We start from the raw sequence: 25,828 nt of genomic DNA on the forward strand, positions 1-25,828 counted from the left end.
AACTGAGCTCATGTAATGAGCTGAGCAAGAAACACTTATGATAATGAAGCTGAGAGATAGCTAGTTTCATATGGCTCTGCCTGGCTGTGTATTTGTTTCCCCACTTCCCCAAGGATAACTCTGTATGCACAAGGTCTTGACTTCTACCTGAGAGACCAAGTTGTTATAGATGCCAGCACTGTCTCACCAGCAGCCCAAGGGACAGGTCCTGGAATAATCAACACTTGGCTCCACATTACAGTAAGAAAGGTGGAGATAAGAACCTCTGTGGCCTCTTTTAATGTGAAGCTGGCCTCTGAGGCAAGTTTTCATTAGGAATGAGTCAAAAACCTCATGATTTCACTGTGCCTGGCTCCAGGACAAGGCAGATTCCCTTACAAGCTTGCTGGGACAAAACAAAAGCTGGCCAAATGCTCCCCAAAGGACAAAAAGGTGCAGATGTTCGGTTGAACACTCAGGCATCAGTAATAAGGGCTGCCTGCTTGAAACACTGACAAATGTGCACCCAGCCACAGCCTCTCTGAGAAAAATTCAGCAGCTGAATAGATGATGAGGGTTTTTTCTTTCTATCTCAGATATTTTCCCTTTGACTTTTCCCGTGGTGGCATTGAGGGCGCTGTGACCTGTACTCTCCCCCTGCCTCCACCACTGACGCTGTGCAGCTCCTTAGGAGACTCTTCCTTGGCTTCACAAAGTGCAAGCTGGAAAAGAAAATGCCTGACTCCCCAGGAGGGAATTGTGAGACTTGATGGATTAATATTTACTGCATTTTGTACATCTCAAGAGCTATCGATAGGCACACCAGGGGATGTACCACGCATAAAGGGATGAGCTGCACAGCTTGAATGAGAGGACTAGCCTGGAGATTGGCAGCAATTTTGTCATGGTCATAACAACCGTCACAGGACTATGCAGAAGGGCTCTGGAACATACCTGCACCAAGAGGTCATATTATGGATGTATTAAGAGATTATGTGAAAATGGCATTGAATGATTATTCTAATAGCTCTTCATTAGTTTCTCTTGGAAACATGGTTGGCACAATGCAGGGTTTTTTCCCTCCACCCTAAGGACTTCCAAGCTCATTGGTCTATTTAAAAATGAGTTTTACAGAGAAGCAGAAATCCCAAAGATAATGCAGTTCTTAGGATTTTAGTAAAAATAGGTGGCTTGGTGTAAGCAAGATGTGTGTTATGTGCCAGTGATGAGGAAAAGGCTTTTATTGTAGCCCCTGGAGGCTCCGTGGGCCAGGAAAGTGTCATTGCTGCCTCATAAAACAGGAATAAGGAGGAATTTTCCTAGGAGCATCTATGCACCAAGTTACATTAGACTTAGAGAGCAGGCACTCCAATGGATTCTGGTGCATCAGGGTGGGTGGGTGGAGAAAGTCATTCAGTATTGATTGTGAAATACAATTAATAAAGTTCAGTATCCTGCTGTTGCTGGAAATATTGATTGCATGGGACAAAGTGCTTGCAAACTTATAGGGGGTCACAGCATTTGTTACTACCGTGAAGGTGAAGTGTAGAGGTCTGCTGGTCTAAAATCCTTCCTTATTTCCTTAGGTGCTTTCCTTTGAGAATGTCCTTCAGTCATTGCCTTAGCCAAGCCAGTTTACGTAGCACTAAATATGAGCTGACAGCAGAGCATCACCGGACTCCAGCAGTCTGTGTAAGCCAGTACTGTTGTATTTTGCTTTGTCTTTGCTTTTTTGTGGTTTTATGAGTGCTCTTGCTCATCCGGTTAAACCCTGTATTGAACTGGAAGATGGCTGATATTCATTCATTTTTGAAGACTGTGAAGGAAAACAAGGAGAAGGATGGGCACAAGCCCAGATAGGTTGCTAAAAACCCTGTGATCTGGAATCCCTTTTGGAGTTAATTCTCTGTGTTCTGATGTGGCATCACCTATGAAAGCTCAGGTTTCGATGTTCTTTTCCACTTGCTAGGCTTGTTAAAGTGCTTAACTCACCAGATTGCTCATCTGGGTTGAGCTCTCTCCTTTTTCTTTGTTTCTTACCCTTTCAGAGCCACCTCTCTTTCTGTCACTTTTGCATGCTGAGGACTGCTCTGTGTGTCAGAAACACTGAACGTGAGACAAACAGAAAAAACAGATATAACACAATTTGGTGTGCTAATGGGAAAGCTTTGTGTACTGCTGTGTCTGGCTGACATAAAGTCCATTTCCTTAACCATTCAACAAAACAGTTTCTTCCTCGTCTTGCACTTCAGTCTGTGCTTACACTTTTGCAATGTGGGTACCACGTACCTTTTAAATTAGAACAGAGATGTTTTAAGCAGACAAAACTGATGATACGAGTGACAAAGAAAAACAAGGCTATCAGGGAAGGAAAAATAATGGTTTTCTTTTTTAAGCCATCAAAAAGTTTGATATAGTTTTATCTGTAAGAAAATGGGGAGGATGTTTTGTCCACCAGAATTGTTTACTGAGCTGTAAGCATCAGGACAAGGGGCCTTTGCCTTGTACAGCTGCCTGGGGACCAGGTAAAGAGGATTAAAGCATTAATGCTGTTAATTTAGCTATTTTGTTATTATTTCATCCTCCTTCCCTGCTTCTTACATACATCCTACTGTTGTCCTTCAACACAAAAATGACATTACGGGCTATTTGGCTGGAGGTGGGATAGTCAGTCCCCCACTGTGTATGCTCTTATCCACAGCCAGAAGACTCATCAGCCCAGAAAGGGATTGTACCTACCTGTATCTCACAGATTCACCAGCATAGCAGGTATTTCCTCTCTCAATGGACTGGAGCAATCAGTAATACAACAGGTAGTACTTGTAGCATTCAATAGAAGAACAAGCATTGTCTACCGGCTGCTTCTGAGGCATTGAACAGCACAACAAGGGGCTCTGCATGGACAAAGTGGGAGCATCCAGCAGCAGTCAAGTGGTTAAACACATCTTTCTCAAGTTGTGTATGTGTATTTAATATATGACTGGTGTTTTAAAGAATCCCAGAATGGTTTGGGTTGGAAGGAACCTCAAAGCTCATCCAGTTCCAGCCCCTGTCATGGGCACGGACACCTTCCACTAGAACAGGTTGCTCCAAGCTCTGTCCAACCTGGCCTTGAACACTGCCAGGGATTATTTCTTCTGATCATCTTCATGGCCCTCCTCTGGACTCCCTCCAAAAGGACCACATCCTTCTTGTGTTGTTGCCCCAGAGCTGGATGCAGGACTATATGTGGGGTCTCATGAGAGTGGAGTAGAGGGGGAGAATCCCCTCCCTCAACCTGCTGGTCATGCTCCTTTTCATGTACCCCACCACAGAGTTGGCTTACTGGGCTGTGAGCACCCGTGCACAGCTTCTCATCAACCAACACCTTCAAGTCCTTCTAGGACTACTCTCAATCCATTCTTCATCCAGCTTGTGTTTGTGCTTGGGATTGCTCCAGCCCAGGTGTACCACCTTGCACTTGGCCTTGTTGAACTCCATGGGGTTTGCACAGGCTCCTCTCAAGGCTGGACCTTGTTTCTTGGTCTAGATTTAAGCAAGAGGCCCAACAACATATATTTCAGAATGTTTGACAATCTGTCAGTGTGTAAGAAACATTCTATTCAACAACTGAACATTTTCATTCTTAAATTAAGGGAAAACCAGCATGGCACTGAGCCAGCAAGCTTCTGTTCCTGGTTTCTGAAGCAGTTCATGGGTGAATTGATCAACAACTCAAAGTCTCATTTGCCAAAATATTGTTCATTGTTTTTCCAAAAGTGATCCTAAGCTATTTGAGCCTAGGCTGCAAACGCAGGGAGTGTTTTCAAGCTTGGTTAACATGTTATTGCAGCATGTCTCCTTACTTGATTCTTCTCCCTGTAAATGGTGTAGGTTTTAGGGACATGGAGAGAAAGAAGTTGGAGCGCCTATGGGATCATGCCTCTCAGCACTAGTTAGAAAGAGCAGTGGTACAAGAAAATATCCTGGCTGTTATCCTGACATAGCACACCATGTATACACAGTAGCCTCCAAAACACCATCCCTGTGGTTTTGTATATCCCATATGCCTAGGATATATCATCACAGTGCTGTAACAATGACCATAGTTTATCCTCCAAGCGATGCAACAAAATGAAAGGCAGGATGGACAGGGATGTTTCCAGAGAAACAAAGCGATGATTAAGCCTGCCCATTCTCCTCTCTGCCCCAGGCACTCTATACAGTACCAGCCTCATCTTAAACCATGGTAAAACCAGCAGTTTCCAGTGGTCTGTTTCTGACACAGAAGATGCTATCATCACGTCCGGTGGCTGCAGGAGGCTTAAGTCACTTTCAGCAGGACCAGAAAAATCAATTTTAGTGTCCTGAATTGTTGTGTTTTCACTTCCATTTTAACCATTTCACTACTATAGATGAGTAAATGAGTTTGGGGGGGATGACATTATTCAGAGGGGTAAACCTCTACACAGGCATTCACAAATGGAAGATCATCTCTTCACAAAACCATCACTTCTCCACATTCACATATATTAATTTTGTTTTGGTGGCTATGCTTGAACGAAAAACAATGAAAATGGTTTGTTAGAGAAAACCCATCCAAATAGAAAAGCAATATCCCCTTATTAAAACATATACATTTCTTGGCTACACATAATTTTGACAGGGAGACTCATTCCTCTATTAAATATAAACGAAACATGGACAGTTAACTGTGTATTTTACACAGTGATATTTCAGTTGCATTTCATAAAACTCAGGATGGCTTTGGAATGAATTATTTACCCAATTAGACTTTTTTCCTGTTTTTTTTTTTCCCCTCCATTTTTAATGGATCCTGGCTCTCCTCTTATCTATCTTACTGGTTTAGAAATGGAAATAATCCTATTAGAAGCCAGGTGTGCACTATGAGTGCAAAACTGGTATCAATTTTTTTCAGAATGAGGAGGAAAATATCCTCAGGTTAATCACAGGTTTCCAAGCTGATTTGTGTTATCTGGATTTCATGTAATGCTAATGTCCAAAAACTGAATGAGTTCGGCAGTCTTTTGGTACAGGCTCTAGGCAGGAAGTGTGAAGCTTGGCTGTGTTTGGTCGCTGTATTCTGGTGAGACTGATTCTGGTGCTGCTTTTGCTGTGTTTGAGCCTTCTTTGGGCTTAATTTTGTTATAGATTGTAAATTACTTTGAATTATGATTCAGTGGGGGTTCAGATGGGTAAGAGCAGGCTGAATTCTCCTTTGAAGATGATGGAATCAGTGGAACTGTGAAAACAACACAGATTTTATATAAATAACTTAAATTCTGGTATGGGCTTCCCACTTTTAATTTACAAATCAGAGACACTGTGGTTGCTAAGTACATGGCAGAGGAATCTTGTCTTCCTCTCATCACTTCATTCACAAGGAGAATTCCCAGATTACGTCATCCAGGGACGTTTTTTACCTTATATCATTCTAGTGCTTCTGGATGAAGGCTTGCAAATGTTATAGTTATGCAACACCTCCGTGAGGAAACCCGCAGAATTTCACAGGTAGGGAAAACACTGGTGTAGACACAGGGATAAGTTTCTGTGGTGAACATATTACTTAGTGTCACCTGATCCATGGTAATGGTTTCTGCATGCGTTCATAAAATGCGAAATAATTAGGGTGAGTGCTCTTTTAATGCAGGTAAAATGATCCTGAATTATCTTCCCTTTGCTATGGGCTAAAAGTATGTACACATATATACTGGAGATCAGATGACATCTCTAACTTGTTTGTGTGCCTGAGCCCTGGAGCGCAAAGAGAGAAAATTGCTGGTCTGAGCTTGTGCAGCATCTGCAGAGAGCCCAGAGGTCCTGCCTTTGCGCTTCTAATCCCCTCTGTCCTCTCACAAGAACATTAACTTCAGTACTAGAGGGAAGCTGGAGTCATGAGTTTAATCTTCATTTTGTTTAGGGATCACGTAACCGAAGGGCACAGGGGAAACAACAATGACATCAATATAAACTAACAAGATAATCTTCGTCTTCAAACTGGGTTGGCAGAGTAATATGAATGGAAAGGGAGAATCTGTATGCTTTACTTCTGGCGTTTATCTCTGTGTAGGTTTCCTAATTTATCCAGCCTCTGGGTTGAGGTGGGGGACCTCCTGTTTTTAGAAACTAACAACAAAATTGGAAATTCAGCAAAATCTGGAAGAAATGGCTCTGGATTGGTGAATAATTAGACGCTTCTGAGATTTATAGCTCAGAATTTGGTTTCAAAGAGGCTTTGCTATACATCATACACTCATTCAAACACCGCTGTCACTTTTGGGGTCGTTCATTAGCATGTTATTTGTTAATCACTCTTCTCATTGTCTCTTGTTTTCAAATCAAGTGCAGGTTCCAGAGCCTTCTGCTACACATCCATTAGTTCTCACTTGCCTTCTGAAAATCCACACAGTGGGAATCAGTAGTTCCACACAGCTCTAGTGGCAGGAACAATTGTCACAAGAAAGAAAACGAAGCAACAAAGTGGAAGAGCTCCTTTAACCAGCTTCTGATTAGCTCTGAAGTAATTTCCTGTCAGTGTACTCATTTGCAAAAGACAGAGTGTGTTAGCACTGCTCATAAAACCCATGCACATCTCCTATCCAGAACATCTGAGGACACTGTGCCTGCATTCCCTTCGTTCTCTCCCCTCCTTGTATATTGCATATTATTAGATTTTATTGCTATTTATTGCTCAGGTGAAAGAAACCCCAAATCTGTATTGGGTTTGCATGGCAAGGTTTTGGTAGCGGGGTGGCCTCTGTGAAAGCTGTTAGAAGCTTCTTCCACATCTGATGAAGCCAAAATCAGCGGGCTCTAAGATGGAGCTGCTGCTGGAGCAGGTGAAGAGCGTGAGGAGTCCTTCCCCTGCAGAGGAAGGAGGCAACATGTGATGAACTGACCACAGCCCCCGTTCTCCATCCCCTGTACTGCTGGAGGGGAAGGGGTAGAGGAAATCAGGAGTAAACTCAAGCCTGATAAGGGCGGTGTAAGGAGAAGGCGTTTTAAGATTTGGTTTTATTTCTCATATCCTTCTTTATTACCTTTGATTGGTAATAAAGTAAACTAATTTCCCCAAGTTGGGTCTGGTTTGCCCATGATGATAATTGGTGAGTGATTTCTCCCTGTTCTTAACCCATTTTAACAGCCATAAGAGCTCACCCACATGGAAGAACAAGAGCTCTCTATCTAAAATATGGTATTTCATGGAGTGCGGCAGATTATTATTATCTTTTAATTGAAATCAACATTTTTTAAGAAAACTAAAATCTCTAAATCCAAATATCCAAAGGAAAGGAGTCCACACACCTTTGTTTCTTATTCCACCTACTCATCTGTAGAACATCTTGTCCGTCAATCAATGGTCCTCATGGCATTGTCTCTAAAGGGACTGAAGTGTCTCCATAATTGTGGAAAAGATATTTTAATCTGGCTTATTTTATAACTTGGTACTGACATCCTGGGACCCTGCTGGCACACACAGAAACCAAGGGATGTCATGCTGTGCCACTTGTTCACACATTGCTGGGCTGAGCTGGGGAGGATTTGTCTTGCCGTTTGCCTAAAGCACTTGATCAGTGAAGGTTCTGCAGGGTATAATGATCATCACCTGAAACAAGTCCTTGGCCAAGACTGGAGTGTTCTATTGTTCATTTAACTGCTTCTTAGGAGATTAGGGTTTTTTCTCTGCTCTGTGATTGCTTCATTGACATCAGCAAAGAAAAGTGTGTGCACATTGCCTCTTCAGTATGCCTCTGCGCGCTACTGAGCTCTGTAAGCATCTGTCTCGTGCCCAGAGACCAAGGTTCATGTTCCTGCTTCAAAAATCCTTAGTTACCCATTCAAAGGGAAAAAGCTCCTGCTTTTTAGAGACATTGAAAAGACCCACATCAGAATAAAGTACTTATTGGAGAGGTAAAAAACTTTATTTAATGTCCCCAAATTGGAAAGACAAGATCTAACCTTTGTTTTCTGCATATCAAGTAATTTTCTCCACTGTCAGCCTTTAAACCACCCTGGAGTGATGCCTCTTGGACCAAAAATGCCATTCTGGGGTTAGGAAAACTGAAGTGAAATAGCTGCATCCTTAAAAAAAAAATGTTTGTGTTGGATTAAGTCACGTTTTCATATTGAAAATATTTTGCTGGAAAACTCTCATCTAACCCTCTACTCAACTTCTATACCTGCTCCTCCTTGTTTACCGAGTCCTTTGATACCAATAAGCTGAAGCTAAAAGTGGACTCTGTGCCCTCCTAGGAATTTGAGCTACAACTACAACTGTACTACACGTGTCCTGTGGACCGGGCTCTGTTACACTATACTTGTATTCAGAGGTAGGCAGATGTGAATCACTGCAGTGGCCTTCGGAGCAAACTCCCCCCCAGACTTGTGGAGGTGGCTTTCCTCCCTGGCCTTTGCTGCGCAGCCATGGGATGCCCCTGTGGGGGTTATGCCTGCACTGCCTATGGACGCAGCGGCTGCCGCTCAGGAGAGCCACTGGGGCTGGAAGCCGAAAGCCGTCCTCGCGGCCGGGTGAAGCCGCTCCACCTGTCCCTCATGCCGGGTGTATCTTCCGTTCGTTGTCAGCGCTCGTTAAGACCGAGGGCATCTCCCTCTGCTCTGCCTTCTCTGGGTCTCCGATTTCACTGGAGCGGAGTCAAAGGGAGACGAGTCCACGCGGGGTCTGGAACGGATCAGCAGGTCAGCTGGGAATGCCTGTCAGGCAGCCAGCCTGCTCCCTCCCTTCTCCCTGGCTTTCTTTGAGGTTTGTAGCTCTTCTGCTTTCTTGTTGCTATTGCCACCCTCCCCACACTCCCCCTGCCGCACACCAAGCACCCAGACCTTTCCTGAGCACTTTACTTAATCCCTGGGATTCTTTATATAGGGATTAATCTTCTCGTCACAGTGGGAGAGCTCGGAGGGAGGGGGTACATTTATCTCTCCTGCTGAGGTCTAGAGTTGCATTGCTGTGATTATTGGTGGTAGCAGTGTGCCTGTGTCTGGGGATCTGTGTTTAGCTTCTTCGTTTCTTAAACGGCGCAGGGGCAGCAGCAAGGCAAGTTGGCAGCTTTGCTTTCTCGCTGCATTGTGTCTGCTGCTAGAAAGAGGGAGTGTGAGTGGGGAGCAGCATGGCAGAACAAGAAGCCAGTGGCTTGCAAGTCCTTCTCTCCACCCTCCAGGTAAGAACAGCTTGAACTAATGAGAGAGGCGCTTGGGCTTGTTTTCCTCTTTAATTCACCAGCAGCGACTTGTTGGGCTGAGGTTGTTCGTACAAGATCCACGCTGGCTTGTCTCTAAACGCATCAGGAGTCCTGACCTGCACCTCCCACCCCAAAAAGCCTTTCTGAGATGAAGTTTCACTATTCAGAGGTGAATGCTGGCAATTACTGCTATGCATCAATCACTGATGAGGGCAGAGGCTCGGCTCCCCACATCTCGCTGCGTGCAGAGGGGGAGCAAGGGAGGTGTGAGGAATAGGCTGCTTTGCAATGAATGGGACCTGACAGCGCTGTCAGTCTGTGAGGAGGCAAGACCAGTGCATGCCACTACTGTAAGGGCTGAGGGGGGCGAGTAAACAGATCTGCCTGGAAGCAGCAAGTTCTTCCCTGTCAAATTGACTTCACCAGGACCCTTAAGCACTCATGGGGAAGCGACAAAAACTCTACAAGTTGAGATCAATGAGGCACTGGGTGTGCTCAGTGAATGCTCCTGAGGAGCAGAGGAAAGTGTCCCAGCCCAGGATCATACCTGTTGGGCAATCTCAGCTGCAGGATGAAGGAGAGGTATCTCTTCCTCTGCCTGTAGGTGATCCCTGTGGTTCTGCTTTTCCCCAGCATGGATGCGCTCCTCTTGGTTTTGCAGTATGTCTAAGTTGAGGCATGAACTACCTTAATAAATGGCATGTGTGTTTTGGTAAGGAACCCATGCTTTCATAAGCCATCATTTTGTCATGAGGGGTGAGCAAGAATTGCTTTGTCAAAACAAGCTGCTTGCATAGAAAACAGTTTTTAGATAGTTATGGTGAAATGATGGTTGTCTGCTCTGTTCAGAGCATGACAGCAGCATCCACTTACTGCAACGTGTGCTGGTGAAACCTCACACATTGCAGAAGCAGAAAATGAGGGATAGAGCGTGTAAACCAGACTTACCCACCCGGATCAGCCCAAAGATCCATATCTTTCAGACTTGGAAGGTCACTGACCAGCCGCAAGTGCGTAGAGGAGGTTATAAACCCCCATGATATGCAATTGGCTTCACAACTATAGTTGTGGGGCTGATCAGTCTTGGCATTTGGATTCAAGCTTATGTAACTGTCAACAACTTCAATTTCTTATACTATTGTGAAACTCTGCTTTGCCCTCTATGGCACCCTATAGCAGTGAGCTCTGCAGGTAAATGGGCACACTGAAGAGAACTGTCCTACTGTCCTTTTATTTTCAGGCCGTGTAACTTGTTTGTCCTGTGTTCTTACAGCTTATTTAATACATATTTTGTGCTAGATCACATTTTTGCTGTATTGAAGTTACAGTTCTCTCCCCATTACTTTGGCCGATTGAATGCTGAGCGTACATCTCCTCTTTTTTTCTTATGCTCTAACATTAACTGTCCTGCTTCTCTCCGAATAATCTGGAACAGAACTGGACAAGGCCCAGGATTAAACTGGAAGCTGTAGTTTTGAAATCACATACATGATTCATTGACAAATGAAATAGATAGGAATGCTGCAGGTGAAATAGGTGATGGCATTGGTAAATCACAAGGTAGAACAGTACTCAACCCTAGTATTACAGATCTAACCTTGGTACGATACCCTTGTTTCCAAAAGTTCTGTATTCACTTAGAGAAGAGCAAAAGGCTTGCTTGCTGTATTTTCAATTGAATGCAGAGGTCTGAGTGCTAGAGGACAGAATGTAGGTGGTTGATGACAATAACAACACCCGTACGATCTGATTCACATCCTTCTCCTACCTCCAGCCAAAACATTACCACAACAACTCTGTAGCACCATCACCTATCTCTGCTACAAAAATCAGGTAATAAAATCACCTTTACTTGGCACAGTTGGAAAGCACTGGCCTGGGAAATAATACTTGTGTTGATGTTTGCTTTTGCTGATACCATCTCTCCACACTTCGTTATTTTCTGCAACAGCTGTCCAAAACATGGCTGTTTTGTTTTTGTGTCCTGCTGGCCTGTCAGTGCTGGTTCATAATCTTTTATTGGCCATGAAGAACATGTCAGCCGCATACAGCAAGCTATTCTGCAGGATATTACTGTGCATTTTCCATTTCTGTTAACATATAATACTGCTTTGTATGCAGAAAGCTTTCAGGTGAACAATGAAGGAACATTTAGCTGTGAAGCCAGTCTTTATGAACCTAAGAATAAAAACATCCTTTCTCCTTCAGTCACTCACACAGGGTGAAATGTCTTCCTCCCTTTCAAGCACTGACACAGATTATTACCCTTAGCTGGATGAATGTCCCCACCTGAGATAGTGTCTATCACCTTCAGCCAAGGGAACGGCTCTCCCATCTCCTCCTGGCATAGACTCTTTTACTTCTAATCTCGTGGACTGACTTTGCTAAGGGTGGTGTCAAGCAGAACAAAACTGGAACACCGTGGACTTCATAACTGAACTCGTGCTCTAGTCAAGGAAAGAAACACATTTAGTTTCTGAGTTCTTCAACACTGTTCCCAGTGCGATAAAGGAGCGTGATCCTCCAAAGACAGCTCAAAGGTGCAGCGTGTTACAGATGTTCAGAAAAGTGACAAGGTGAAAGGCAAAAAAACTGCTTTCAAAGTGCAGCTGCATTTTGTCACCAAAGTGTCACTGCAGGCAAGACGTGACATTTCAGATCTCTGGGTAAAAAGTGCTTCATTGCTTACACGGTGCAGCTTTAAAATGTGAATTTCAGATGTAAGAAAAGCCTCTCATTGTCTCACAGGGTTTGTGTCGGTGTGGCAGAGATGAGCCTTTAGAGGAGTTTGCTGTAGTTTGTCATTTTGCTTTTAACCCTGTCACCTTCTTTGCTCTCTCTTCTTGACTCTCCCACTTCAATGTGCTCCTACATTATCACTGCTCATCCCTCTGGCTTGGATAGTGTTACCCGGTTCTGTTCCCATCTCTTACTGCGTGCCATTGACCTCCTCACCTCGCATCCAGCTCTGCTGTCTTTCATACGAGGACCCTGCAGTATCTAGACCAAGGCTGGGTTGGTCACTAGCACTCACCCTGCTCCTTGGCCACAGTGTAGCAGATACAAACAACCTCCCCATGTATGGTTTTTGATCAGGGATAAAAGGCTGACGTTCCATTTTACAGGCAGCCTCCTAATGCAAAATCCCAGAGAGACTTGGGATTAGGTCTCTTGTTTATTGTAATGCCAGGAGGAGGTATCTGGGTGTTAGTTAAAAGCAGCTGCTAGTTGCTAAGAGGAACAACAGAAAACTGAAGCCACCATCTTTCACTGTGTCCCAGACTAGTGAATCCCTTTAGACTGTACAGCATCCTAGTTCCTTCTCCTGCTTGTCCTGGCCCTCATCTCATTTCACCCTCTAAGCAGCTAGCTAAATAAGAAGCATTTTGATTCTTTCCCTGCTTTCTCCCTGCTTTCCTCCTTGCTTGCGAGGCCCAGGCAAGAGACTGCCTTTGTTATCACTGAGAACATCTCCTTATTCCATGGCAGCATCTATCGTGTCGCTTGAGGACTCCCAGATTTCCTGTTGGCTCTCAGCATGTTTTTCACATGCTTCCTGAAGTCACAGTCTCCGTTCACATATTCTGCAAAGCTGGCAACCCCTGGGGCTGTTGGCAGATCTTTGGCTCAAACTGTGTCCTACTATGCTGGACACATAGTGTGCACAGGTTCCCAAACACTATGGTTTGAAAGGAAAGAGGTGAAAATCTTATGTATCAGTGGAGGATGTTGTTTGTGTAAAGGGATTTCTCTCTGAATGGCTGTAGTACCCAGCAGGGAACAGATACGAGTTCCACTGTTTGCTAACTTGAACCTCTCTGTTCCTTTGCTCTGCCTCTTTTGAGCTGTTTTGCTGGCTGGCTGACAAGGTAGTTCTATTGTTATCCTAAAGACAAGTGGGAAGATATCTATGCTGCTTCAGTGACAATGAATATAAACATATTGTGCAAAATGTTTTTGTCTCCTCTGCATCCTTGTACTCATTCTGTCAGCAGAGCTGCTGAGATTCCTGGCATTGAGCAAAATAGGTGCAAAAAATCCCAGGAGTCGCTCAGCAAGCAGCGTGCCCACTGGTTTAGGTTGGGAACGGAAGGGCTGGAAGTTTGGAACTGTGGTTTTGGGAGGCAGCTCGGCAGGCAGAACTTAGTGTAATAGCCTTAGAGGGAACAAAAATCAACACAAAACCAGATGGCCGTTTTTATGTGGTTCATTAACTGAGTTTTACTGAGATTGTTGTACCCGAGGTGAACAGCAGCAGACTTAGTGTCCTCCTATTGCTCACAAATATTATTCTAGCTTTGGAGCTGCAGGAGTAGTGCAGTCAGGGCAGTGAGACACTTGGATATAGAGTTCAAGGGGAAAACCCTTCATGGGGAAACACTGGGAGCTCCAGCAGCTCTTTCATGTCTCTGCTGCCAAAGCCACTTATGCTGCATGAGCCTGTTTTCTGCTTTAACTGTGGAAGAAAAGGAGTAATTCTGTGCAAACAATCCTATAGAGGTAATGCAGGCACCCACCCCAGCTTGTTTTTCCCACCTCAGCTGTCATCTCTTCCCTGTCCAAGGAAAACCTAAAGGTAACCCAGAACCTTTCCTTACAATCCTTGGCTCACCACCACGGGGCACTGCTAAGCAAGAAAGAAGAAAGTAGGCTAGCATGCATGCATTAACCCCAAATTCCTGCCCAGCCACAGAAGAAATAGTGAGGTTTGGCACTCTCGTGAATCAGTGCAGAACACTAAAAGCCCTCAGAGGAAGCTGAAGCACGTCTTGGATGCTGCTGAAACCCTTCCATCAGTTGAGCTGGGACCAGGATTTCACTTTGTGTCCCCAGGCTGGCTGCAGCTGTTTCTCTGAACACAATGCCAGCTCCCCTGAAAATGCCTCCCATTGGGTTATGCAGAATTTGCTGCAACTGAATTAATGAGAATTCAGGACCTCGGGGTGCAAAATGTGCCAGGAGACTGTTTGGAGTGGCAGCAAGTATGGCTGGGCCGAGCAATAGAGTGTTGCAATCTGTATCTCAGCAGAACAGGAGTGGGCTTCAGTCTGCCTTCTGCTGCCTTGCCTTGGATGGCTTGTGCTTTGAGAACAAATGAGATTGTCATGAATGTTCCTGGAGACCTCTTTCTCCCTTCTTGCAGAAATGCAAATGTGACAGGATGGCCATGTTGCCAAATCAGTTGACTGGAGGTCGGGAGAAATGGATTATAACCCTCTGCATCTGCGTTATTAATGTGTAAAATGGATAATAATCCCTCCATGCCTCGCATCAGTGTTAGAGAAATCAGGCAAAGAACAGTGGGAAAAGAATTATCTGAAGTTCTGGTGACAACACATTAAAAACCTCGAGGAGTAAATGAATAATTAGTTTTCAGTGCAGGGCTGGATTCCGTGCGATAAATAATGCACAGAACCACATGCTAAATGATGAGGACACAAAGCTATAAGGGGTGGTTTTCCTAGCAGCAGGCATTGCTCATCCTGGAGCAGAGGTTTTGTGAAATAAAACAAGTTATCATGAAATTAAAAAACGCAGTTACTCCAGGGGGGCAAATGAAACATCATGAATGCTTTAACACTGCTGCTTCTTGGCTGCCGAGGGCCTGAGTTTGTGCTCATGGCCAGGCTGCTTCACTTGGGCTGTTTGGATGTAATATAATGGCACATTATACCATGTCAAACAGCTTTATGCTGTGTATTTTTGTGTAACTGCTGCATTATAGACACAAACGCACATTAAAATACATAATGTAAGGAGATATATGCATTTTTTTAAATGCTTGTCTTTCACATACAGTATAAAAATATATTCAAATGCATCTGCTTATCTAGCTATAAGTCAAGAATAATTATTAGTGGTTATCTAGCTTCCATAGGGGTTTTTGTATGCCTATAGATTTATTTATATATTACATCACTATTTTGATGTCAATGGAAAATTTCCACCCTCTCCTTTTTTCCTGCTTCAATAATCTCCCTCTGTGAATTATATGAAGAGATGTTCTCATACAGAGAGATGTTTGCTTGAATAGACCTTCCTTGTACTTCTTCATATAACATAATCATATTTTCAGTGTATTATGCTGCATTTTGTTGCGGTGGCTCTGAGATCTTTTCAACACATTTTCCTGTCCGATACATCGGTCCAGTCCTTTTGGCTTTATACACAATGGGGAAAAATGTCTGTGGTAGAAAATATGATCATGAACATCTTTGAATTAAAGTTTATTTTGTTACATTTAGCAAAAATCACAGAAAAAAAGTTGTATTGAAAAATGTATGGGCTGATAATGGTTAACTTTAGCAGTGTCTACTGACACCAGCAGAGAGTTTACTGATGTGTGTTAAAAGGAAGAAAAGCATTTCATATATGTACCGGGAATTTAAGACATGGGGAGGGATTTTTTTTGTCCCTTGGTCTGGGATTGCAGTGTTGAAAATTGCCCCTGGAGTTGTTGCTATCGTAGGAATGCTTCCTCTGTGTGAACATTCCTGTTTGTGCCAGGCTAGATAACATGACATGTATCATCACTATTCTTGCAATGAAATTTAGAGTGGATTTATACCTCTGGAAGTGCAGGTAAAAGCCCCTCCTTCTGCAGGAGGAGTCAGTGGGAAGCGCAGAAGCAGGGCAGTGTTTGCTAGTAGCTCCTCATGGAACAAGCTATGCTCCTAGGGAGACATGGCCTTCTCCGTGTATGTTAGGGTTGATGTATGCACACCTGAGAACCTCAGTGTCTGAATACCCTAAATCCCTAGACCACGTGCCCACATATGTCGTTGGGCTCTGCCAGACTCCAGCCTCGTGACTATGTTCTTCTCACCACATCAGGATAGCAAATAATTCCCTCTTGCCTTTCCCTGTTCTTTTAATAAGCACTTGTCTCACAGATAGTCTATGTGCACCTGTTTGCCTACAGGGCCCAATGGGCCATAGGATAAAGGTGCTGATGCATTAGCTGGGGCCATTCTGCATGCTCATCTCCTCAGGAAAGCATGAGGAGCTGTTGTTCTTGGGCAAAGCAGGCTGATTTCAGACCTCAGGGAATTGTGAGGCCAGAATGTGCCTGGGAATGGGTGAGATGTGCCTTGCAAGGGAGCTACAACCTTCTCCCAAGGAAACCAGGAACAGTGCAAAGTAATCTCACCGGACAGCTTCCCTTCTCCCTATTGGCAAAACCAAATTTGCTGCAGGAGGTGAGGAACAAGCATTAGTTGGGAACCATATGGTATGTTCTCATAGAACTAAATTGTCCAGCTCAGTTGACAAACTGATGGTGGGTCGCCAGTGCCTGCAATCCTGGAAGCTATGAGTGCACCAGAAAGCACTACTGCGCTGCTGTTTCAGAAGAGATGGTTTAATTCAGAAAAGGCAGCTTAATTAAAGATGACTTTGAGGCAAGAACATCAATCCAAACCACCCTCAAATATTTGTAGACATTTTCTGTTGTAATTTAAAAAAATACATATAATTCTTATTTTTTTCTAATAGTTTCATCTTTGTGAGAAGTTGACCTAGACACAGTCTGTGTGCATTCTTTGGGTGAAGATTCAAATCTCCAAGAACTGGATAATCTTCTGTGTTTTCATAAAGGGAAAACAATTTATCTTAGTACAGCTTGGAAAAGAAAAGTCAATGTGATGAAGAATGCCCCTTGAAATAAGGGAAATCCAGTCATTCTCCTCCACAGGTCAATGGAGACACACCATATTCATTTCCATACTTAGTAATTCCTTTTGATCTGTTGCACTGTTATAGCCTTCTACTGAGTAGAGCTTACCATATTATAAAGAAATCAAGGTTTCAGAAATCAAGATTTGTCACTGATTTCATAGGATGTCTTCTAGAGAGGACAAAGATAACATAAGAGAGATACTTCTGGCCACAGGCACTACTAAGCTACAAAAAAGAGAATCAATGTTTTAAACCAGCTATTGATTGATAGGTTAACATTTGCTTGACAAGAAATTCCATGAGCAAAGCTAAACCTCCTTTCCTTAAGGGGTTTAGAGAACAAGGCTGGGTTTTTTTTTCTCCTCGTGGTCTGTTCTGGAAGAACACAGCCCTATTTATAAAAGGTGCTGTAGGTTGAGGTGGAATTACTGAGAATGGCAAAACTTTCATGATGATTCACATTAGAAAATTGAGTAATTCTGGCATGGAAGTCCTGTGGGAGAAATAACTACTCTACCAAAGAAATCTGGGCTTTTTTCCCTCTTTCAACAAGTGATGCTTTGAAACTGAAAAGTGTATTTTTCTGACACTAGAGCCATGGAAGCACCACAGCATCGTGTTTTACTGCAATTAACTTCTGTGGAGTCTTTTATGCACATTAATTTTTGGTGTAATTTATAGACAAAGGCTTCCCACTGGGCCCAATGGGAATTTGATCCCTGTAGTAAACAGAGACAAACTCTTCTCCCCTGGGCCCATCTGCTCTGCTGCACTCTCTGCTACCTATTCCCTTCCTGTCAAATGGGAGAATGATGGTGTATTTATGGCTAAAGCAGGAGTCCTGGGCTTTATTTCAGGACTGTTACAAACTCCTTAAAATTTATTTAATGTCTGTGCCTCCAGATTTATCCATTTGGCCCGTAAATGGGGATAAATCTCATCTGTCAAGTTAAGGCAAAAGGAGTCTTAGTTTACCTTGTTTCCCATATGAAAGGGTGGTACAACTTAGTCCATGAGCAGACGACGCTGATGCAGCCTGGGTGAAATCAGGGCAATGCCTGTCATCCTCTGCTATCCTCAGTTTTCCTACGGGATCTTGCTGAAAGGCCAAAATAGCAGATTTACAGTGAAGATAAAAGTTGGTCCTCTTTTTTATTCAGGATTAACCTGGCAAGCAAGCAGCATGACAGGGAGAGAAAGAGATCCTTCCATAAGCAGTTTGCTTGGCATGGTGAATGCCCACCTGTCTGCACTGCAAAGAGGGGAGGAGAGAGAATGGTACACCTGACCTTTCCCTATGATTAAAATGCTGATCTGATGAAGTCAGAGGAACAAACTGAACTACCTCTCTCGACCCCCCATTTTTCCAGGAATAAACCAGTGCCATCCACATGGAGGCAGTTTCTGGAGACTCTAAGGGAAAGCAGCATTTGCACCCTGATTTATCTGGCCTCCTCTTGGGAAAACTTGTTGCTTTTGAGTGGCCTCTTGCCCTGTGCTAAAGTTCTGCAAGTGGGGAGAGAACTAGAGATGAAAAATGAGATCCAGAATGTGTGCCTGGTTCTGTCATTTTTGCCAATCTCACTTCCAATAGGGCTAAGGTCATTTGATCTCCCCATAATGCACAGAGATTTCAAGGGACAGCTGGAAGCAGAGATGCATTAAAACAACTTGCCCTCTGGGATGAAAATCATGTGTATGAGCGGTTTGTTTCCAAAGCTCCTGCAGCAGTGGCAGTATCTTCCTGTCTGCAGGCTCTGGAGGGATTTGTCTAAAAGGTGGTTGTCTGAGTGGATGGCTCATCAAACAGCTGGAAATCTTCCTAGCTGGGTTCCCTGCTGTGTCCTAACAAAGCCTGTAGATCACTGCTACACCGGCAGGTCTCTTTGAGAACATGCTTAAAATAAATAGGACACAAAACCTGCTTTTTGGTGGTCTCTCCATGCTGGCAATGGGTGCATAGATCAAATCTCCTACTGGGTACTCACTGAAGAACTCACCTTTCTGTCAGAGGTCAGCCCACCATGACACGATGACTGCATTTGCTCGCATCTAAGTGAGGCAAGTGTGGGTCTATGGAGGTCCCTCCCATTGCTATCCCAGCAGCAGGCAAACACATGGCTCCTGCCAAAGGTTCCCTCTTTTCACAAGAGTCCTATGCCATCACATGCTCAGCCTGTTCCTGTGTGTCTCAGGAGAGACAACTCATGGAATTTGGTGTAGAGGAGGGCATTTCAGGGGACACTGTGCTTCTTGCCTCCTGGGTCAGGATGTGCTGGGTCAATGTTGCCTCTCAGACACTGCAGCTCCACTGCAGAAGAACCAGAGAAAGACAGTGGTTGGAGTAAGGAATCTCACTCATCTCTCACTTCACGATATCCCTGATCTTCATTAGCCTGGATGCTCAGGAGCCTCTGAGAGGACTGAACTTGTATTTTAAACTTAACTCCTGTCACGTTTTCCTGGAGCACGAACACAGCAGTGGGCTCATTCACTGCCTTTTAGCTTGACTGACCAGCACTTAGCTTGCAAGTGCTTCTGAGCAGTAACAAGGACTGAATAAAGCCCCAAACATATCTTCCTTTAACATTAAGGCATTGGCTTACTGCTACGGGATGTCTTGCACTGGGTGGAGACTAAAGAAAAAGCTTTGTTACCTTCTGGATTGAAAATGACACCCCCCGTCATACCTTTAAAACACTGGCAGCTTTCTTCAGAGAATTGAGGGCTTTTAGGAGACTGCTGTTTAGATCTAGACAGATAGGTCTCAGCAATGCAGCTAACCAGATATTCTGCTTTACGTTACTGGTAATAATACTTCAAGTCATTAGAATTTCGAAGCAGGGCTTGTTATTCATTATGGATGCCGAGTTTCATTTGTTGTTTGATTTTTCACTTAGACTGGATAAGAAAATTAGGGTCATCATTTTCACTTTGAAGTTCTATCTTTTAAGAAAATAAGATGCTACTAACAGTAGGCATTAGCTGTTTGTCTCCACTACTCATACCTCAATCGTCATTATTAACCATTGATTGATTAAAGGCATTTTCATTGCTGTTCCAGAAAGCACTTTTGTGAGGTGGATTGACATGTAAGGGCAATAGTCTTGGTAAGAGAAAGGACTGGTGTATTTCTAACCAGAATGTTGTGATCCTGTTTTTCAGCTTGTACAAGTCAATGTCAGACTAATGCAGAGCAAATGAGTGTTAGCACTGGAATACAGAGAGAAGACCAGACTGAACACAGCAGCATCCCAGGCAAGTGTCAGGGCAGACTGAGATTAGATATGCAGACTTGTGACTTTATCATGCCTAGCTCAAGCAGAAACACTCTAGAGAAGGCAAGGACAGCTGCATCTTCCTTATGGCTATTTATTTCCACACGCTCATACTCACATTTACTACAGTATTCAAATTCTCTGGTTTTATTAAACTGTACATCTGGAAATAAAGAGTACACTGGAAAAAACCAGTGAGTTTGGAAATCAAGGATCTTCCAGACTCACTTGTCTTTTGAGAAATGCCATTGCTTGAAAAGAACTTGGTCAGTTCTAAAATGTGCTGCTTCTTTGAAAGACAGGGCGTTCTCTGGACTGACACCCGTAAAATCTCACAGAGAAAGGCAGTAGCATGTTTCATGCTGCTCTTTTGTCCTTAGTAGTGGAAAAGAAAACTACAGCTGAATGGAAAAAACAGATCCCTCCCTATTAAGTCTGGGTGGCAGTTGTGTTAAGTAGCTGTAACAGAGTGGCATTTGAACAAAACATTAATAATTCTAAATAGCTCAGTAACAGCTAAAGTAATAGAAAATATAGCAATAAGAAACGGCAATAAACAGTAGGTGCTAACATGCATATAGAGATCATTGTGCAAGAGTGGTTAATGCCTTAGAGAAACTTATTAAGAGAGTGTGAAAGACATATGCTAGGATAATTTTGGCATTAAAATAAAAATAGATTAAAAAGATGGGGAAAAAAGTGAACGATATAACATTAAATCTAGTCAAAACCTTTAGGTGTCATAGGTAATTTATTGTGAAATAAGAGATGAAACCTGAGAGAATTTATCTGTGGTAGAAATTACAGAAAGAACATTAGAAATATTCAAAAGAAAGTTTAAAAGCCTTTTGCAGAATATCACGTGGTTTGATTTATCTCAAAGTTTCCTCATTCTTTTAGCACTTCCAAGCTGACAGAAGCATTTTAATGTTATATAATAATGTGTTTTACCACCGGTTCTGCATAATAAAGTAATTGCTCTATTAGAGATGCATTAGCGAGAGGAGCAAGTGACACAAACGAACTTCATCTCAGAAGGAACTTCTGCACAAGGACAATCTTTTCTTTGAGAACATAAAACTGTGGCAGAAAGAAAGAAAAAGAAAGAATGAAAGGAAAGAAGGAAAAAGAAAGACAGGAAAGTCGGAAAGAAAGAAAGAGAAAGAAAGAAATTACTTTGCCAACAGTATCCAGGACATTACAGTCTATCAGGGCATAGTTCTTGCAGATGTCTTGATGTGAATACATTTCATTAGTGAGACACACTAATGGTGTGGCCCATACGTGACGAACAACACTGCTCTGAAGTGAGGCGAAACACCTTGGACTCTTGTGACCCAGAAGGTAAAACATCCTTTGGAAAAGGGGCAGGTCATGGTCTAGTGCTCTTTAATTCTTGTATGGATGAATTAAATGTAGCATCTCCCTTGCCACTGGACACAAGGATGAATTGCTTTGTAAGCAGGGTTAGGCTGCTGGTCTCCCTTTCTTCTCCCAGTCTGGCATTAGTATTCCCTGCAGGGCACAGGTCTTTTCTGCTGCACTTCCTCCTGGTAAGTTGGGAGGAGAAGAGTGATCTCAGGGAAGGAATTTCCCCCACAAAGAAATGGAAGTAAGTGTGTGATTGAGAGCTGTAATACTTCTGTGCACTGTTTCTGCTTCATTTTATTGCAATAGCTGTTTGGGCTCTGCCACTGGTCCTCTTAGGTATTGACTATGTGAATTTCCCACCACAGGGTGGTATTTCCCAGCAGAAAGTAAGGGACAATTAATCTGATCCTCTTGATGAGGGATGCAGTGGGACAGGTGTTAATTAATATTTGTGAAGAAATCTGTGATCCTGTGATGAAAGGTGTTATGTTAGAGCAATTTATTGTATTAAATATAGTAGGATTCCTTGGCACAGATGATTTTCACCATGTTACTCACCGAGTTATTTTGGCTAGAGATCAGCTCAGGCCAAGCTGTTACATCTCAACACCTTCAGTGTTTTGAAGACATCCAGATATAAGTTTGGAATTTGCCCATCTCTGCCTTGAAGTAGTTCAGTCCCACAGAGTGTAGAATATAACCTTCAAGAAGAAGCCCTGAACCTCAAAGACTAGAAGCAAACCCCTGTACAACAGCACGTTAGAACCTGGCTTCGGGGTGCTACTTCTGCCCCATCACCTGAGCTGCCATCCATTGTGAAGGGCATGTAATCTTTACTCCCTGCAGTGATCAGATGTGTTACAGGTTATCACACCCAAGTGCAAACAAGGATGAGAAAAAACACACCTGCAGGTCATTGCAGGCCATGAAAAAAACTATCCCACCTGACTGCAGCAGGGAGCGTGTATTTTTTTATGTGTGTTTGCTATATTCTCTAGTATAAAATCCACAACTGCTGCTTTGGGTTGATGCACAGAGCTTGGCTTGGAGTTCAGCATCAGCAAGAATGAAAATGGCTGGTGCTTGGGTAAATAGGGTGCCGGCCATGCCTCACATGGGTATGCGGGAACCAGCAAGAGGGACTTGTCTCTAAGGCTTGGGAACAGGATTAAGAACGCGTTGGACCACGTGCCTTGTTCTGGGAGGCCCCTTGGCTGCCCTGTGTACAGTTTAAGGGCTACGTGATCCCCCACAGCTGTGAACGCCTTTCTTGCAGGATTAAAGATGTCACTTAGGACGCCAAGCAACAAGGTCCTCCACTCTGAGTCTTTAAATAGATGCTTTCCTTACCATGTCTCCTTTGAGTTTCTTGTCTTGTTCAGGCCTATCTGACTCCTCAAGAGAGGAAATCTAGGTTAGGCAAAAGAAATGTACTTACTGTTTGCCACAGAGGATAGAAATGTCTGTGATGGTGCTGAGGACATTTGGATGGGTGTTTTTGGGGACAGGGACAACAGGACTGTAACTTCTTAGGATACTTCTAAAACTGGATGATGGAAGTATTGCAACAGAGTGTTTCAGTGATAACAAAACTCAGCTGCAATCACTTTATTTTAAATACTCCCTTATTCTGAGGTTGCTTAGTGATATTTCATAGACCCTCAAACCCCATTTTTCCCCCCAGAAGTAGTGATTTTACCTTTTTTCTAAACCTCTGTGTATCCAGCACCATAGATAATAACCTCCCAACCAGAAGAAATCACGGTTAGCTGGCTGAATATCGAGGCTCAGGATAGGAGCGCACAGACAAGAAACTCTCCAGGGTATTTTGCTCTCTTGTTTAAGTGTGAATTTTTAGCTCCACTTGAATTAGAAAAAGCAATTTACCCTGACAAGGCACAGAACACAAGGCACTAAACCTGGCTTCACAGTTATTGTAAGGCTGGATAGTCAGCTGTGGGATGAAGATAACCAGCTGGCAAATCCATAACGCCAGCGGTGAGCGGCTGTGCCCAGCATCTGGGTCTGGTATGCACCTCTGCCTCACTGGCAGCAGAACATCGGGAGGGGAGTCTCTGATTTAAGCATTAATACAGTTATTAGCAGTCCAATAGTTTCTAGAGGTCTCATGACAGAGTGAGGACTAATTCTGTTTGGCCCATAACCTAAGTCTTGATTTTAGCTGGTATTAATTCTGCACCTGGATTTCTCTTCAATAGGCTTTGAGTGCAGAGAGTGAGAAATTTTACTTGCAGATGCAAGTCTCATTACACTGACAGTTTTCTGACTGCTTCTATTTGTGTGAGCAAATTTATTAAGGCTAAGAGAAGAAAGGATGTATTTTGGACACATCAAATCCTATGTAGCTATTTAGAAACAGGCTATTTAAAAACAAACAAACCAACCCTGGAACTGGACATCCTCTTCCCTGAAAAAAAAAAACAGATCTGGAAGCTTGTTAGGTCAGTGCAGCAATAACTTAGAATCATAGAATAGTTAGGGTTGGAAAGGACTTTAAGATCATCTAGTTCCAGCCCCCCTGCCATGGGCAGGGACACCTCACACTAAACCATGTCACCCAAGGCTCTGTCCAACCTGGCCTTGAACACTGCCAGGGATGGAGCATTCACAACCTCCCTCGGCAACCCATTCCAGTGCCTCACCACCCTAACAGGAAAGAATTTCCTCCTTATATCCAATCTAAACTTTCCCTGTTTAAGTTTTAACCCATTACCCCTTGTCCTGTCACTACAGTCTCTAATGAAGAGTCCCTCCCCAGCATCCCTATAGGCCCCCTTCAGATACTGGAAGGCTGCTATGAGGTCTCCACGCAGCCTTCTCTTCTCCAGACTGAACAGCCCCAACTTCCTCAGCCTGTCTTCATACGGGAGGTGCTCCAGTCCCCTGATCATCCTCGTGGCCCTTCTCTGGACTTGTTCCAACAGTTCCATGTCTTTTTTATGTTGAGGACACCAGAACTGCACACAATACTCCAGGTGAGGTCTCACGAGAGCAGAGTAGAGGGGCAGGATCACCTCCTTCGACCTGCTGGTCACGCTTCTCTTGATGCAGCCCAGGATGCAGTTGGCTTTCTGGGCTGCAAGCGCACACTGAAGCCGGCTCATGTTCATTTTCTCATCGACCAACACCCCAAGTCCTTCTCCTCAGGGCTGCTCTGAATCTCTTCTCTGCCCAACCTGTAGCTGTGCCTGGGATTGCTCCGATCCAGCTGTGGGACCTTGCACTTGCTTTTGAAAACATGCCCTTCTGTGTTTGTTTGTTTTTTTTTCCCTAAACAGTCACACAGCTTTGTGAGATTATAATCAAGAATTAATTTAATAGGAATATTGGTAGAAATCATGTTATGCATTGTCTTGCAGGAGTGACTTCTTTAATTTTGCATTTATTACTTTTGTGATTGGAATAGCAATTCCAGTACATTGTATTTCTTTCCCCAGATAAAATATTTATTAGTAAATATCACACTGCAGTATTTTATTTTCTTTTTCAAACAATGTTGGTTTATCTCTTTCTGGGCATCCTCCTTTCTTTCAGCACTAACGCATAGAATCACAGTAAATGCTCTCAGTAGTTTGCCTGTCTCATTTGGAGAAATACTTTCCTTTGGCCAGAAGACATGAAAACTCAAGAGCTACACAAAAGACTGAGTTTATAGGAAGTCTTTGTTTTAAGCCAGTGCTAACTGGTAGCTGCTGTCCTTCAGGTAGGATAGGAAAAATCCTACCTATTGGGTCTTCTAATCCCAGGAGACTTCCCTGACAAAACAAAATTACCTGTTCCTGTGGCTTAGTTGCAATTTTATAATGTCTTGAGTAAATAACATCTCGTCTTGCTGTGTTTCCAGGAGCAGGGCAAGGAGACGGGAACTCCTTCCCTGTTTAATCATGGGTCTGCAAAAACCTGAGCTGCCATTCAGAAGGCTCTTGGGATCAAGCTGTTGTCCTCCAAAGCCAATGTCACTAACTAATCACTTGCTGCCTGTAACATATCAATGACTATGCACTGGGGTATTTTTTCATTCTTGGCTTTCTCCATCCTCCTGCTGTTTATCTATGAGGAGCTTCAGCCAAGCTAACCAAAGCCCTGGTGTTTTAGGGATTAATTCCCAGAAAAAAAGCTCTGAAAGTAACTATCAGCTGGGAGCTGATTAAATGCAATCTGAACTCAGCCCTGTGGTACTCTCAGTTGGGTGAGAAAGGCAGCAGGCTTTGCTGAAGCAAGGCTAAGATGAGAGGTTCTAGCCAAAACCACAGTCATGCCTAGTATTTTAAGTGATGATTTTTGCTGCTTTAGCCTTTGTCCATC

General features: G+C 43.5%; 2 protein-coding genes across 11 annotated transcripts in view; both read left to right on the forward strand.

Annotated features, from left to right (window-relative positions):
- AKAP13 (A-kinase anchoring protein 13) overlaps positions 1-25,828 on the forward strand; it is a 468,794-nt gene that overhangs the window by 293,348 nt on the left and 149,618 nt on the right. The gene's annotated exons all lie outside the window — the stretch shown is intronic.
- Positions 9,013-25,828, forward strand: part of AGBL1 (AGBL carboxypeptidase 1) — a 285,379-nt gene continuing 268,563 nt past the window's right edge. The window contains exon 1 of one of the 2 annotated variants that reach the window (XM_061446754.1): positions 9,013-9,155. In XM_061446754.1, the coding sequence (XP_061302738.1) occupies positions 9,105-9,155 (51 nt within the window). In that variant the 5' untranslated portion in view covers positions 9,013-9,104. The remainder of the gene's footprint in view (positions 9,156-25,828) is intronic. The other variant, XM_061446753.1, reaches the window with a different exon arrangement.

Source organism: Pezoporus flaviventris, unplaced genomic scaffold (assembly GCF_033815535.1).
Source record: "Pezoporus flaviventris isolate CSIRO_AGI_PZ_B2104156 unplaced genomic scaffold, CSIRO_AGI_Pfla_v1 ptg000006l, whole genome shotgun sequence".
NCBI classification, from domain to species: domain Eukaryota; kingdom Metazoa; phylum Chordata; class Aves; order Psittaciformes; family Psittacidae; genus Pezoporus; species Pezoporus flaviventris.